At 32.9% G+C, this 16480-nt stretch overlaps 2 protein-coding genes across 2 annotated transcripts; both read right to left on the bottom strand.

The window, feature by feature from the left end:
• On the bottom strand, positions 722–5510 carry LOC109849684 (tobamovirus multiplication protein 1). Its single transcript, XM_020419546.1, has 11 exons — positions 5193–5510; positions 4427–4517; positions 4292–4344; positions 3861–3953; positions 3680–3751; positions 2348–2420; positions 2218–2263; positions 2078–2141; positions 1649–1702; positions 1219–1296; positions 722–1130 (listed from the first exon to the last, which is right to left on the bottom strand). The coding sequence occupies exons 1-11, from the start codon at positions 5310–5312 to the stop codon at positions 1038–1040; spliced, it is 837 nt and encodes a 278-aa protein (XP_020275135.1). The 5' UTR covers positions 5313–5510; the 3' UTR covers positions 722–1037.
• LOC109850100 (CDP-diacylglycerol--glycerol-3-phosphate 3-phosphatidyltransferase 1, chloroplastic) lies at positions 11606–15217 on the bottom strand. Its single transcript, XM_020420021.1, has 8 exons — positions 14724–15217; positions 13729–13795; positions 13564–13638; positions 13433–13484; positions 12945–13030; positions 12755–12829; positions 12560–12654; positions 11606–12255 (listed from the first exon to the last, which is right to left on the bottom strand). The coding sequence occupies exons 1-8, from the start codon at positions 15146–15148 to the stop codon at positions 12162–12164; spliced, it is 969 nt and encodes a 322-aa protein (XP_020275610.1). The 5' UTR covers positions 15149–15217; the 3' UTR covers positions 11606–12161.

Genomic DNA, 16480 nt, shown 5'->3' with positions numbered 1-16480 from the left:
CAAACATTAAAGAGGATGAAGAGCTGAGGTTGAAAGCTAAACTTTGGCGTACAAAGTTAAGCCAAACTCAGTGCAAACCCCAGGAAAATACTAATATGCTAAAACGTGATTTTCAAATTTCAGAATGAAGAGGGGATTTCTGCAAAGGTATCACGTACGGCTGGTTTTGGAGTTTAGAACATCTTCAACGGTTTCCCCAAAAATTTCTCCAAAATGGGGAAGCAAAAGTCATATTCTCCAAATTATTTTTGCTCCAACTCCAACAGCTTCCTCATTTTGAAGAATCCTGCATTTATTACAATAATAAAAATATTCCACATCCCTATTTTGGGATGCTCTTATGCATTGGAACTACTCACATGGTTTTTTTGTAATTACGGATTTTGTTTTATATTTATTTTGTCATGCATCTCATTTTGAAGAACGTGCTGCATTTATAACAAATCTCTCCCCAAATATTTAAAGAATGCCACAGATTTGGGGAAGACTCACATTTTTTCTCCTCCATCCCTATTTTGGAAAATTGGATGGGAAATCTGTTGAACCAAAAAAAGCTCAAAATTTTCCAAAAGTGAGAATACCAATAAAATGGGGAAGCTGTTGGAGATGCTAAGAAAGGAGGAGCCAGGTTGACCTTGAATAAATAAAGTTCAATGCCTGTGATGAAAGGAAAGCCATGCAGTAGTAACTCATTAGTTCAGAAGAAGATCAATCATGGAGATGGACTGCCAATCTAGTTGCTCACCCTTGACATATTAATACTGAATTGATACATCAAGCAAAAACATAACGTTAACAATCCGAAAATTTAATTATACCCGAAAATGGAGAGAAAAAAAAAAGAAAATGTAATGTGCAAGTGGTCTGCATCAATGGCATCCACTCACTACCCAATCTTCATCATCTAAAGCAACTAGAGTTCGACAAAATGAGAGCTGAAGGAATAATACAAGCATTGGTATCGTTCCCATTTCTTCTCACAGCTTCGATCGCTACCAAGCACTGATTTGTCAGAGAGCTTCATAACTTCATGGCCTCTAACGAATCGGGTGATATTGTGCCGACACTCTTTTAGGAGGGAGCTTGCGCAGTATGTAGAGAACAAGTGCCGAAGGGAGAATCTCGGTGAACTATTTCATACAATTATTACAAAGTGTAAGTGTTAGATGCATAAATGATATGAAGAAATAGATGATATATCGACTGCTTTGGAATTACCGCATAATATATGAGGTCCAAAATTGGGTGATCTAGAACCTCAAGAGATGCCTCAGAATCAAATGCAGACAATCCAACCTGCAACCGTGAAATACAAATGCATTAAAGAAAATTACGTGTATACATGCAGTCATCGAAATATATACTACTGACGAGTGGAGGAATAATGACGTGGATTTTTTGAATTGCTTCATACACTCTCTTCTCTAGGTTTTCCTAGTAAGTTTGGAAGTTAAAATAAAAAGAAAAAAAAGGAAAAAATTTTCCAGTATAAGAGAAAGACCTTCGATTGAGAAGGCATACCCCTTTATGACGTTATTTTATGAGAACAACAAAATAGCTAACATCTACCAACCCATTGATTTGCTCACAGCATATATAATCACGTTAAAATTTTGTAACAAAATCCTTTGAAGTGTTGATTACTCACCACAAAACATCTTACAAGGAAGCAGGTGCAGCATATTGCAGTTACAGATCCAACCTACATAAGCGAATGTTAAAATGTCATAAGAACACCACAGCAAGCATCAATAGACACGATATAATTGATTTCAACCATTTAGCCCTTGTACTCTATACATAACCACATATGCATAGACATCTAGCATTACATAATAGGAATAATAAGGACAATTACTTAAACAAGTACAAGTCAGAGTAATTTCCTTCCTTGGGATCAACACTGGGTTAGTCTTCTCAATAGGAAAGGTCATCTTCTATTAACTTTATATATTAAATTAAGATACACCGTCGGTTCCCTACCAATGTTTTGATTTTGATCTCTAACGAATCAGGGTACATCAGATACATAAGTGTTCAAAATGTCAACATTTAACTGACGATAGAGAAAATGCACCTCATGAAGTTTCTTCCTTCTCCCTTTTGACTCAATGGGGAATCTCCTCAGCATGAAAAACAGCCTGAAAAGAAAATTACATGAGCGGGAAAAAATCTATAAATTAGACAGAGATGTCATCACAGGAGACTGATACATACCTTCCTCCATATACCAAGAAACCAAGTGCAGCTATAAACGATACAGCTGTAATCACAACATACATGTTATTGCACATAAAATATAATACACGAAATTAAGATAAATTTGAGAAACTAATTAAAGTATCACCTGCAACAAAGACCTTCCCAATCATTTCAACGACACTGTTGTCATTTATCCAGAGATATGCCCATATACAGACCTGATAAGAAAAGTGATCCTCATGAAGACTATATTAATCATGATACCTACCTTCAATAATTCAGGTGGATGATTTTGTATAAATTTCTCCCTTAGGCGTTAGTTAAGTGTAAAATAATATATAGACATTATTATGATCTTTTTCAAGATAAGTTGTACAAAACAAAACAAATGTGGACAACAGTGAACTGAGGAAGTTCATCAGAAGGATTTCTACTTGTGTAACCTCCGGAAAAAAAAAAGGAAAAGATTCACAACCCTCTAATAGTGAAACCTCCTCCCCCAAAACCAACATTAGAAAACCTCCTTTCCTTGTCCTCTTCTGTCCTAAGGCGCTGCTTGACCGACAAATTCCATGCATGAGCTTGTATTGGTGTTTGTGTGCATGTACATGAAATAATATGTGCCTTTCACTAAACATCACTCATGCTCTATTCTAAGCATCATGTTATAACCTGATTCATCTGCACTTAAGGCTTAATCTATTTCTGAAAATGCAAGGGAACACAGCAGGGGAGCTTTACACAAGCAAATATGCACCATATCTAAAATTCCACACAACTCAAGCAATATTCAGTACCAGTAATCAGGTCATTATGCAATCATGATGTTCCTGATCCTTGGGAAACAAACGTCCATTGGAACTTTTTTAACATTAATCACTACTGGGGTCTATTAGTGAATTAATTTACATGTCAATCCCTCTCTACAGCTTGTGCTCCAGTAAAACTTCCTTTTGCAGAAAAAGCAGAAAATAAATATTCATATCAGTGTGTCACTTAACCTACTCACACTGACTTTTTAGGTTCTTATCCTTTTCAATGTGAAGCTTGATCAAGAATGAAACCACCCCGTGAGCCTGAAGTCTTATATTAACTCTACAATCAAGTTCAAATGACGAACCAGCAGGCTGTCTGTCCGATTTGCTGGAACATGTGATATCTCGATCTTTTTCTTAAAATTCAGTTGGTATATTCTCAACGGTCTTTGATTCTCTGATACGTTATAGTTACTCAGTGATGGCAAGAAAATTTAATGAGGATAGCCAATGATAAGGAAGGCTTTAAAGAAAAGACTTACAAGAAAGTGGAAACAATTAAATTATGTCTTCACCCATCTCAGCCATTAAGCTACCAAGATTTATAACACTATAAGCACCAAAGGACAAGCTTATTTATGGTTCACAGTTAATTTAGATTCAAACAGCAGACATCAATAGAAAGTAGTTCCTCGGATTCCAAAGCATCTTATTTAACACACCTGAATAACATATATCACGCTATTGACAACAATATACACAGTCCTTAACTTGTCCGTTGGAAGGCTCCTGGCCTGCAAACAAAAGAAATTCAGAAAAGGGGAGAATTATTGATAAAAATAAACAAGTACATCTGACCTCGTGCATGCTAAGAAGAGGAACTAAGAGCTGCAATCTACTCACCTGATGATATATCTCTGCCCAGAACAGAACGAGCAGTGTGTATGTAGAGAAAAATAGTATTCCAGGCAGGTCCAATAATACTAGAGTTAGCACCTGGTCACACCAAAATCGACATCCCCATTAATCATTAATGCTTTAAATTATAAACTGTTCTTGAAGCGAGTAGCAACCCTCTAATGGCGTTAAATAACTTATGCTTGTCGTAGCTTTTCTTTGCAAATTTTAACTATTTCTGTCCTCCCACATCTTTAATGAAACAGGCAGACAGCTTATTGGCGAAAAAAGGAAATATAGCGTACGTATTTTTAGTTCCATTGAGGGCAAAAACAATCAGGCCATGTGATTAACTAAAAAGACTAGGAGATAGAAACAAGTAAGGGATTTTTTGCTATTAATATTATAGTTCAACTATTTGTGCAAGGGCTACTTACTTTTGGCCTGAAAAGGAAAACATCAGCATAAAACCCAAATACAACAGCACGCACTGCAAGATTGACAAAGGATCAGCAGCAGCAACCGGTAAATAATAACACATGAGAATCGATGATTTGTGTAAAAAAGATCACCTCCATTCACAATGAAATTCATAAGATGGAAGACCTTTTGGGTAGTCCAACCATATTCAGGCACTCTCAACTGAATTCGGATTAGTTGTATCTGCACCAAAAAAGGAAAGAAGTTTGCATTTCATTAGAAAAGAATCGGTAAAAAAACAATACCTAACGTTCTGTATTCTAATCGTTTGATATAGAAACATTCGAAACAAATATCAAAACAGACAATATGTCTCAACTCAAGCTAATTATTAGAAACTGACCCAAAAGCAGGACTTGAAATCCCCATAAAGAAGTATTGATAATTTGGTCAGCTGATACATCATATTTCAATTCATACTATTCGTAAAGACCATCAGCATGATGACCGTATAGATTGTTCAAGTACATATAGTCCTACGGTACAGAGGAACGATCTTTAAAAGTTTTTCAATAATGCTTTTCACTTGTTAACAGAAATTTCAAATTTGCAAACTTTTGTACTTTCATACAGAGAGATTTAACAAAATATATTACAATGGAAACCTCAGTCAAAGCCCATCATGGCACACTCTGATGTAATCATCTAAATCTTCTCCGCTACCTTAAAATCTGCGACTTGATGTAACACAATCAGATTTATCCGTATTAAATTTTCCTCTGCCTTCATATTTCTGAAAAAGATTATTTCTTTTTTTCAAATTTGGAAGAAACCCCAAAAAATCGAAGTTCAACTAGGTCAACTGTCAAATATTAGCAAATTACGAAGAATAAAATTCAACATGGGAAGATTGGTTACCAGAGCAACAGCGGAGACCAAGGCATAAGAGGCGCAGAGGAAGTAAAAGATTCCTTCTTGCCACTGCTCAGACTCGTTGATCTCCGACCACCAGTCCCAGTTGATGCCTGATACAGCCATGATCAAAACTCCCCAATTAACCAATCAGGAAATAGATCGGGGGCTTTCTGAAAAGTTGAGATTTTGAGCTCGGATGCGGGTAAAAGATGGGATTTTGATATCTCTCTTTTTGAGCTTTTTATTATTAACCCACAAGAAATTTCTGATGGAGGGAGAAAGAGGAGACTGGGAGATTGAGGGGAGATTCTGGGTGTGGTGCTGAATTTTGTTGCTTTTTGTTTGTGGACAACTGTGAAAAGTGGGGCCCAGGTAAAGGCTTAAAAAACCAAAAATTAAAAAAAAAATGCCGTGCTTTGTTTCATGTACACGTGGGGATTATCTTTATTTACCTATTTTTTTAATAATAATCATTATTATTATACTGTTACTTCAATGAGTAATTGAAGAGGAGAGAAAGTATTTGGCCACAAATACTTACGTTATCCATATCCATATTAGTTAATTAATGAAGGGAAAGATTAAGAAGAATTTGGAGATAATTAAGTTACTTCTTTCTTTTTGGATTGCAAGAGAGAGGATACTTTGAGAATTTTTCTTCAAGAGAGATCTTGAATTACTTTTAGGGGCCGTTGAGTTTGCATATAAAACCATGGAAATATGATTCCCATGCACTGACACCTCAAGTTAGAAATTTAAAGTTACTAATTGATATGCATTTTCAATACACGTCGTTGAATATCATGATTATTTAAATTGATAAAAATATAATAAAAATAAAAAAATTATGGGATGGATCATCCACTCAATAATCTCTCTCTCAAATAAAATATTGTCATTGTTTCCTTCAACCTAGACTGTGGCCATGTGATCCACTATTTGTGAGTTATGAACATATTGATCTAGTACAACATCTCTGTTTATTAGTATCTTGAAGTCTTTAAAAGTTGGGTAATCATTCAATTCGTAAAGGAATTTTGCATATGAATTTACTTGTAATATGTCCATTAAACTTTTAGTTGTGATCTAATTCATATTCACATTAACTTTTAGTTGTGGTTTCACTTATATTTACATTATTTAATATTTTTATTCAATTTTATAGCTCATTTTTCGTATCATAGAAGTAAAACTAAAAGTATGAAGAACTATTTTCTTGTAAAATTAGAGCAGGAAGATTATGATATATTTCGCGATGTGCTCTAAATATAAAAATTTCTTTTTTTCTTTGATGCAAGGTCCCTATCAAATTTTGCCCAAAACAATGTGAATAAAAATTGTTATTATAACTCACTTGCCTAGGGTAATTGTATTGTATATAAGACATATAACTCATATAGAATATTCACATTTACTAAATGGACTTTGTTGTTCTGAGAGCAAAATATTAGAGACTCATATTCAAACTTTTTGGCTTTATAGAAGACACAAGAATTTGGAGTGCATAGTTTATATATCGTAAAGAACATATTAGTTCATGAAGAATTTTTCCTGAAAACAATATTATTACAATGATATTACTATTTACTATTAAATCAATTTTATTATATAAGATTATATGATACTTTTTAATAAATTATAAAGTATATATATAGAAACATCGATGCTAGTCATCAATTGGCTATATTTAATTTTTATAATATCAGAGGTTAGAATATTCTCTTCTGCTTAAAAAGTGTTAACGTGATTTTCTTAAAAAATATATACACATAGAAGCAATAGTACATACTCCAGTCCAACTCAAACATTGATTTGGAGCCATTTAGAATGAGGTCCTTTTATGCTAGAATGGTGATATAGTGATTACTCAATCCAAAAGTCAAAGAAGAAACTTCTACAAAGAAAAAAGTAATTTAATATGTCAAATTAACAACTATTTTATAAAATATACATGGGCAATACATATAGCTATAGAAAGTAAGGTATATATCTTCATGAAAATCACATAGTGCGTGACCAACTACAATCATCCTAATTTAAACATAAATAATTATTATTTTAGTTACTAATTTGATATGGGTAACTATGGAATAAATCTCAAGCAAAAAATAGGAATTGAGATTATATTATCTTGTAAGTAAATAAATAAATGTTAGTAGAGCTTCTCTTTATATTAAATTTAAAAGTAACAATTTAAATTATTAAGCACCAAATATTAGTTCATGTGAGAAAGTAAAGTAATTATGGTCTATATACATATATAGTCAATCAATCAAACGTATTAAAATTGTGATGACCACAGTCAAAATTATATGGCGGGTTCACATTAAATATAACTTATAAAAATAATACATTAAAGTCAAATTCTTTTAACCACTATATAGATTGTCTGAAAATATTTGCATATATAAACTATACTGTCTAGGAATAGTGATGTGCACACTTAACTATAGACTAATACATCTTAAGAACGGCTTACTCTTTAGTATCATCGTTAATTAATGTATCTATGCATTACACTAAAAACACAATAAAAATTTAAAAAACTACAAAAGAAAGACCCTCAAAAGTTTTAAAAAATTGTAAAAGACACCCTAAAATTTTGTAAATTACAAATACACAAAAGTATTAAACATTACATTAAAATCAAGGAATTACAAAAAATCATTGAAAAGTTTCAAACTTTGGAGGGGTAATTTGCGATGTACTAAACTTTAAGGGTGTTTTTTTGGCAAATTTCAAATTTAATAGATTTTTAATTAGTTATGTTCTTATCAAAAAAGTTATGGGCAATATTGACCGTGAGAATTTTTTCCTAAACCTATATTTTTAAAGGGAGTGTGATAATTTTTTATAAATTTTTAATTTTCTAGGGGTTGTTAGTAATTTCGTATATTCATTTTAGTGTTTATAGGTTAGATATTCTCATAGTGTTTTTTTGTAAATTGTGAATTTTAGGGGGGTTTTGCAATCTTTTAAACGTATAGGCTTTTTTACATATTGTAAATTGTTTATAGACTATATATAATTTCTATGTTTTTAATTTACTAATGAGTTTGAAATTCTCAGGTTGTTTTTTGTAAAATTTGAATTGTGGGTGTTTGTTTGTAATTTTTAAAACTTTAAGGGTGTTTCACATCAGATGTCCCACCTCATTTGAGAATCTATTGACCGTGGATGGAATTCAATGCACATCATTCAAACAATTAGCCTAAAATTAGGTTTATTGGAATCAAATAATAGCATCAGAGAATGCTTAGATGAAGCCGTCATATTTCAAATGCCGGCAACTCTTTTCCGTTTGTTTGCAACTATACTGGTTCACTGTGAGCCCACATATGTTAATAAATTATGGGATCGATACCTTGACTCGTTATCTGAAAACTTCTCAAGGAAACCTGGTGCTACGAGAGTTTCGATGATAAATGACACCCTTTGCAACATTAAATTCTTCTTTGAGAGCATGGGAAAGGATATCAAGAATATTTTTTTTTTTGACGATGAAAACAAGAAATTTAATTTACCACCTATTCAACCTAACCCTAATTTATAAGGAAGGTCATACCTTAGAGAAATTCAAGATGAACTCGATGTACAAATCCCAATTGAAGATCTCAATGCTGAATCAGCACTCGATTCTGAACAATATAATGCATATACTTCCATGTTATCACGAGTTCAGGCAAATAAAAGTGGGATTTTCTTTATTGATGGGCCTGGAGGAACTGGGAAGATATTCTTATACCGTGTTCTACTTGCCAAAGTAAGATCAGAAGGGATGATAGCTCTTGCTACAGCGACATCGGGCGTAGCAGCTGTAATAATGCCTGGAGTCCGAAAAACACATCAAAACTCTTATTATTGAGTTTGTTTTTACCATATTGGTTTGTAAACACCTTTATCCAAATGTTTGGAATTGGTTTGAATTTTTTTTCAAGCTCATCATATTAATTTAATCTGATACAACCGTTGAGCTACATAAATCAAATGAAAATGAATTATTGTCTAAACTCAAATTAAATAGAGTTCTCTACTCTCCACAATACTCTTGTGGTATGTTGGAAGATTTTTTTTTGTCTTAAACTCTCTTAATTGCTCATCTGAGTATTTGATTAACAACCAAACTTGGATTGTTATATGATTGATATTTCAAAAATGTCCAATTATGTCCAAAGAGACGTGACACTTAAAAATTTTGTAATATATTATAAGTTATGATACTCAAAAGGGTATTTGATTATGTGAAGTGTGGGAGTAGTCCTATAAGATACCAACATTGTAACACCTCAAACCTGTATGTCAGTATGTGCATCGTTTCTCATATTGTTACTTTCATAATGATATCACTATTTAATCATTCCTCATTTTATGATTATTCAACATAGGATATCAGACGAAAGGTCTAGGGTTGTCGAATATCAGTTTCGGTGTCAAAACTATAGTATCTTGACCGTTGGACCCATTTTTATTTGAAATTTTGAATTTCTTGAAGTTTAGGAAAATGTTTCTCTCGTCGTTTTACACCTTCTACTAAAAATATGGAGTTTTTGCTCAAGTAGGATTTGGTTCTATGGATCCATACCAGTATATTCCGAGGCAAGTATCACTTGCTCTCCTTTTCTTTGATTTCAGGAATTATCACGAGCATTATACATAATCCACAGTCTATTATATTTGTTTGATAATTAAAACCCTAGTGGGATTTTTGTAAATTTTACGACTTTGAGGGTGTTACTTTGCAGTTTGTAAAAAGTTCAGAGTGCTTATTGCAAATTTGGGTGTTACTTTGCAGTTTGCAAATTTCAGTTCGTAGAGTGCTTTTTGGGGGGTCGTTTGTGTTATTTGTAGGTTTTTAGTGTGTTTATAGGTCTGAAATTTTTAATGTGTTTTTTATAAATTTTGAATTTTTAGAGGTGTTTTGTTTTTAATTTTTAAAACTTACAAGATATTTTCTCCAAAGTAAAAAAACTTTCATTTTCTAGCTAGCATGTGTTTTTTAGATTTCTCAGTGAATTGAAGTAAAATTTGTAATTTTCAAGATGTTTTAATAAATATTTGAATTTTTAGGGGTGTTTTTGCAAATTAAAAAACTTGGAGGATATTTTTTACGAAGTCCAAAAACTTTTGGGTGTTGGCTAGCATATGTTTTTTAGATTTCTCTACGAACTGAAATAATAAAAGATTTGAATTATGTCAAATGTATCTCCTTTATCTAATAACATGTTGAGTCTCATTATGAATAAGATAAATCATTTAATTAACAATTCAAAAAAGATATGATAACTAGAATAGATTAGGATAACAATGTAATATTAAAAAAACTAAGGGTAATATTGACTATGGAAATATTTTTTTGTTTTCAATGTGTTTTTTTTTATAATTTCTGAATTTTTAGGGGTGTTTTTCAATTTTTAAAACTTCCAAGATATTTTCTCCAAAGTCAAAAAACTTTCAGTTTCTAGCTAGCATATGTTTTTCAGATTTCTCATTCAATTGAAGTAAGTAAAATTTATAATTTTTAAGATGTTTTAATAAAATTTTAAATTTGTAGGGGTGTTTTTACAATTTAAAAAAATTGGAGGATATTTTTTACACAGTCCAAAAACTTTTAGCCGCTGATTATCATATAATTTTTAGATTTCTCTGCGAACTGAAATAAGTAAAGGATTTAAATTATATCAAACACATATCCCTTATCCAATAACATGTTAAGTCTCATTATGAGTAGGATAAATTATTTAATTACCAATTCAAAGAAGATATGATAATTAGAATAGATTAGAATAATAATATAATATTTAAAAAAAAATAAGATTAATATTGATCATGAAAAGATTTTTCCCAACTCGTAATTTTAAAGGGAGTACGATCTATAGTTTTTTCTTTGTAGGTGTTTGGTTCGAAAAGCTCAATGTGGAAAAAGAGAATCTGAAATAAAGTGTCACATCAGAAAAAGCGGAAAACTAATATCCTAGTTAAAAGCTCCGAAATTGGGTGGAAATCTCACCAAAGTGAATTAAACATTTAATAAAGTGGACCAAATGATGTGGAAGTCATACTTGGGCAGTTGGGAATGAATTAAATAATGGAGATGCAAATTCATTTCATGCTGTTTTCTTTTCTAACAAAACATTGGAAATAAAGGAAATATATTTCCACACAATGTTCTCCACTCTTTTCTATGTGAAACGAACAACTACATCTCCACTATCTAATTTCCAATTTCTATGGAGAAGTGAAGGGAATCTGTCAGATACTTTGGGTTGTTTTCGCAGTAATCTTATTTTGTTTATTGCTCATTGTACTTAAATAATAGATAGAGCATGTTGCTATTATGGTTGTCCTCATAAAGAAATAAGAACCATTTGATCTAAAAATTTAGATGTTACAATAAAATATATCAAGCTAATCTGAAGTTGACTGAAAAAACAAAGCAAATAAATACATTAAAATATGACAATAACGAGATTTGGATTCTGAACCTCTTGGAAGAAAACAAATTTGCAATTGGAGGAACTTATTACCTTTCCCCGTTCCGTCCTCTCTTTGCTCAAGGATATGCAACAAAATTCAATTTACAACCGAGTAACATAGATAAATAAACAGGTACAGAGAAGAACTCATCTGTCAAATTACGTACTGATTTTGTCAGCCTTGTTCTCTTTTAAACTTTTTTCGACATCAAATCTGCGACCAGAGTTTCCCTAACCCAGCATTTACAAGCTCCATCCTGGGGGACGATCCTGATGTTGTACAAAATCCATTCGACTTGGGATTTTAGGGACTGTACTTAGCCTCGCGACCTCTAGTGGTGTGACAGAAAGAAATCATAACAACTTGCTACTTCTGAACCTGGCTACTGTCTGTTGATGGCGAAACTGAACAGTTACAAGGACATTGACCTCCACAGGCTGCCGAAGACTATTGCTGTCGAAAATACCACCAACCAACTGCACTATTTGCAATATTTTGCTACAGTTTTCTGATGGCGTAAGCTGATCTACTGCGAAGATGTTGAGCTCCATAAGCTGCAGAAGATGCTATTGTTGTTGAAGCTACCAACCAACTGCAACAGTGACGACAGTTATCAAAATACTATACAGTTCAAATCCAGTTTCCAGTAATGCGGCTAGCTATATGCATGATCATTAGGGAGATGATTGATACTATAGAAATGAGAAATCAGCAGCACAGACAATTGCATGATCACTTAAAATACTGTAAGCTAGAGCCGGATAAACAATGATTTGCCCAATGAAAGTCTAAATATTTATAGTTTAGCAGATACTTATAATACAGTGTCATTTTTCTATCATGCAGAGTGTCCTCCAAGTATATGTGCTAATATGTAGTATAGAATTGAGCACAACCTCAAGTATTTGATGTACAATTGTGTTTCTTCAGTGCCAAATTCCGGTTGAAGAAGAGCACCAGCAACTAATAGCAATTGGAAGACTGTATTAACCTGCAACACCACACACATTAGTTTGGCACAGTAGTTGGTGGGAAATGTAGTGTTTCTTAACCTCAAAGCAACTTCTGTTTATGAAAAGCAGAAAGCATACCTTGCTAATAAAGAGGGGTTCCACTTTCTCTCGATGCAAGACATCAAGGTTGACAAATTCTGACCAACTCTTCCACTAAAAAAAAGAATCAGAACAACAATGTGTGTATATGTATCGGCTTTGATAAGATTAAGTATATGTATTGGCTTTGAGAATATTAACTTTCAGCTATTAATTTGGTACAACTTACCTCCCACCCCAAGCTAGAAGCTCTTTTATAAATGGCGCCGATGACTAAAGCAACATCTCTAAACACAACAAGGCCAACCAATGCAGCTTCAAAATCCAGAAAAGACTGTGTTAGAAAAAAAATATATATGCATTTTTAGATTCTCAATCATGAGTGCTTATGGGCACATGGAATGAAATAAGGGTGGATCAATATTCTTTAAGAATCAGGTTTGTTGGGTTAATGGGTTGGTTTAAAAACAAATCTGGATACTCCCAAAAGCCTTTTTCCCGTATGGTTGATTATATAGTCATGCAGGTTCATAATTCGATTCCAATAATATATGTCACCTGCTCACATTATCTCGTATGTACTAGATATCTTGTTATTTATTTATTATTTTGGGATATAGTTTATATACAGGGCAAGTGTCTATTATGTATTTTGTGCCATGTTACAAAAAATTCACACAAAAGATTGTGCTGAAAGTGATTTTTCTGGCTACTTACGGTGTAAAAGATCTTGCTTCACCATAGCTAAAGCAACAGACGCAATTAGAACCTGGACTATCAAGAAAAAGCACAATCAAGTTGATGAGCAACAAGAATAAATCTACTAGCAGAGTATAAAAATATTCAACCTTGTCAGCAAGGGGATCAAGATATGATCCAAACACTGAATTAATACCCATCTTTCTAGCGAGGAATCCGTCTAACTGTAACATTAAAATGAAAAGAAAGTAATAATTAGGACTAAAGAGGATATATTTCAGAAATTATTTTGATACCGTAACAAGTATACTAACCCAATCAGTTGCTCCGGAGATTGCCAATCCACAAAATGCTGGAAGATACCATTCGTTTATAATCATCCTGGAAAAACATAGCAGACAATTGGCATTTTGATTCATGTCAAAACCTTAGGACTTTTAACAATAAAGAGTATCCAGAAATACCTTTCTTAATCAATATTATGTTTCTCCCATTACACTAGGAAATAAGACATTAACGCATGAAGTTTAGAACAGCAAGTCTTCTATAATTTGCAAGCAATATACAACATAAACAAGTTACTTCCATTACAAGATTTTGCACGCCTCTATCTGAATGACACAAAGTACCTGTCTAAATTCTAAAAAATGGTGTCAGAGTATAAGAATTCAGTCTTTTCAAGTTCAGTCACCCGTCAAAATATTTGTTCATTTGGCAGGTGACAGGTCCAATGGTCTAGATTGAAGTTCCAGGCTTAGTTTAAGTATATTATATTTCTAAGCTATTGGTTTAAGTGAACTATGAGTTTGTTTACCACTGTCCACAAATAGTTGTCAGAAGGCGTCAAACATGTGATTAGGTTATGTCAAACTATCAGTATAAGCATGTCGATCGTGAACAGAATGCTTGGAATACATAACTTAAGAAAGGTATTTAACGAACATTTGGAAGGAATATTTCTAATGCATAGTATCTCAAGTATAATAATGATATCAAACTACGATGACCTGAGTAACTTTCAACAAGTTAGTATGTAACATAATATTATTTACACCTCTCTTTCTTATCTGAACAATTATATTTCAATTCTTTTAATGTCATCCCCGTGAATATAAATCTACAGATGAATACTGATTGATACCAAGTATCACCCGCTCTTTCTTACACAGAAGCAAACAGTTGCAAACAGCAAGCTCAAAATTGGATTCAAACCCACAAAATTTTGATTCCCACAGTGTACTTCACTATCAAAATTCACAATTTTGCAAACTACATGCTCCAATGCAACAGCTAGAATTTGAGCACATACCATCCAATGAAAGGTCCCGAAACCCCGCGAGAAATCGAGATCAAATTCGGCAAATTGAGGAACCTGTCATCAAGCTCAACCCTCTCAATACCTCCATCACTAATCAACCCCCCATCGCCACCTATAAACCCTAGCTCGGTCGGAAAGCTCCTCACGCGGAGCAAGTCACTGGGAAAGATCGCATCTTTACCCCTCAAATAGAGAGGGGTGGTGAACTGAGACAGCATCCATGGAGGGGAGCAGATAAAGCGAGGGCCCGAGTGAGAGGAGGTGAGGCGGAGAATGGAGGAGGAGGAGGGGTTCGAGGCGATGGAGAAGGCGGGAGAAAGGGAGTGAGGGGATGAAAAGGAGAAGAGAGGGATACTGGATCTAGGGTTACGGTTCCGGCGGGTGAGGGATCGGACTAGGGTTTTGATGATCGCCATTGATGAGCATGGCCGGAGCTCGCAGGGTGATTAGGGTTTTGTTGTTTTTTGTTGACGACGAGAGTTCGTGTGCTGACAGAAGCAAATGGGTCGGGTTTTGATGGGCTATAAAACTCGTACCCGTTGAATTAATTGGGTTGGGCTTGGGCCTTTTACAAAATGGTGTTGACTCAATAAAATATGATTATTTATAGGATTAATCTCGTTCTAGTGCCCCCAGGCCCCCAAACCCCCAGAGCTAGGGATGGAAATAAACCAAATAATTAACAAATGGTTCTATAATTGTTCGAATAACTATTTGGTCATATTCGATTCAATAGTTCATTTACCACTAAACAAATATTTTTTAGTATTCGAGTTTAATAACGAATAAAATTTAACAAGATCTATATTCGATTCGTTTGTCTATTAAATATTCGTTTAAAATTTGATCACACATTATTATTTGTATTATTGCACATATGATGTCATATTTTTAACTCACTTATCATTTCTACTTAAGTTTTATATACTAATTTCAAGACTTAAATAATCTTAAATCTGTTTTCTAATTAAATTTTAATTTAAATATATATATCATATATTATAAAGAAATAATTTTTATATATGAATTTTAATATTATTTGAAAATCAAATTTTTTTAGCAGAATAAATATACTTTGATATTAGATAAGTATTTGTAAACATTCTTAAAATTTTATCAAATACCAAGTATTCGAGTTCAAATCCGAAAAACTATATATATGAATATTAGAGTCCGCATTCGAATTCGATAATTTTAAACAAATACAAATATGAACACCTTAATATTCGATTCGATTCGATCATTTACCACCCCTACCCAGAGGTACCGTCTGATCCTAAAGTCTGTGCATCTCTATTAATAATTCTAAATTTACTGATTCTTATTTGGAGAATTGTTAAATACTAATTATCTTTGGGATTAGGTTTAGAGTTCTGATTAGGGTTATGATTAGGATTGAAATTAGATTTAAAATTGAAACAAAGATTATTGCCCAGAGTTTCTGATTAGGGTTATGATTAGGATTGAAATTAGATTTAAAATTGTAACAAAGATCATTGCCCAGAGTTTCATTTTTATAACCTGAATCTTAATCCTAATAGCTAGTACTCTTTGTTATAACTGAACCATAATCCTAATCCTAGCCCTAACTTTAATTCTTATTATAATTATCTAATAATAATTTTAAGTGAACAAAAAACAAGAGTGTTAATTTGCTGTCAGATTTCAAGGTTACCTGGTTGATGGAATGTAGTTATTTTAATTTCTCCTCCTCTTTTTTTTTTTATTTTTATATATCTTCTTCTTAA

Source organism: Asparagus officinalis, chromosome 7 (genome assembly GCF_001876935.1).
Source record: "Asparagus officinalis chromosome 7, Aspof.V1, whole genome shotgun sequence".
Taxonomy (NCBI): domain Eukaryota; kingdom Viridiplantae; phylum Streptophyta; class Magnoliopsida; order Asparagales; family Asparagaceae; genus Asparagus; species Asparagus officinalis.
Note: the sequence above shows the minus strand (reverse complement) of the source record. Positions and strands in the feature narration are given on the sequence as shown.

Bases quoted from the DNA above. Each gene is read 5' to 3' on its own strand.
- LOC109849684 (XM_020419546.1), bottom strand. From the start codon at position 5,312: ATGGCTGTATCAGGCATCAACTGGGACTGGTGGTCGGAGATCAACGAG. The intron at 4,518-5,192 runs GTAACCAATCTT...TTTTTGGTGCAG, and splicing joins TGGTCTCCGCTGTTGCTCTG to ATACAACTAATCCGAATTCA. The intron at 1,703-2,077 runs GTGCATTTTCTC...TCGCTTATGTAG, and splicing joins GAAGGAAGAAACTTCATGAG to GTTGGATCTGTAACTGCAAT.
- LOC109850100 (XM_020420021.1), bottom strand. From the start codon at position 15,148: ATGGCGATCATCAAAACCCTAGTCCGATCCCTCACCCGCCGGAACCGT. The intron at 12,655-12,754 runs GTATGCTTTCTG...GTGGTGTTGCAG, and splicing joins AACCCCTCTTTATTAGCAAG to GTTAATACAGTCTTCCAATT. The intron at 12,256-12,559 runs GTTGTGCTCAAT...TCACTGTTGCAG, and splicing joins TTGTACATCAAATACTTGAG to TTGGTTGGTAGCTTCAACAA.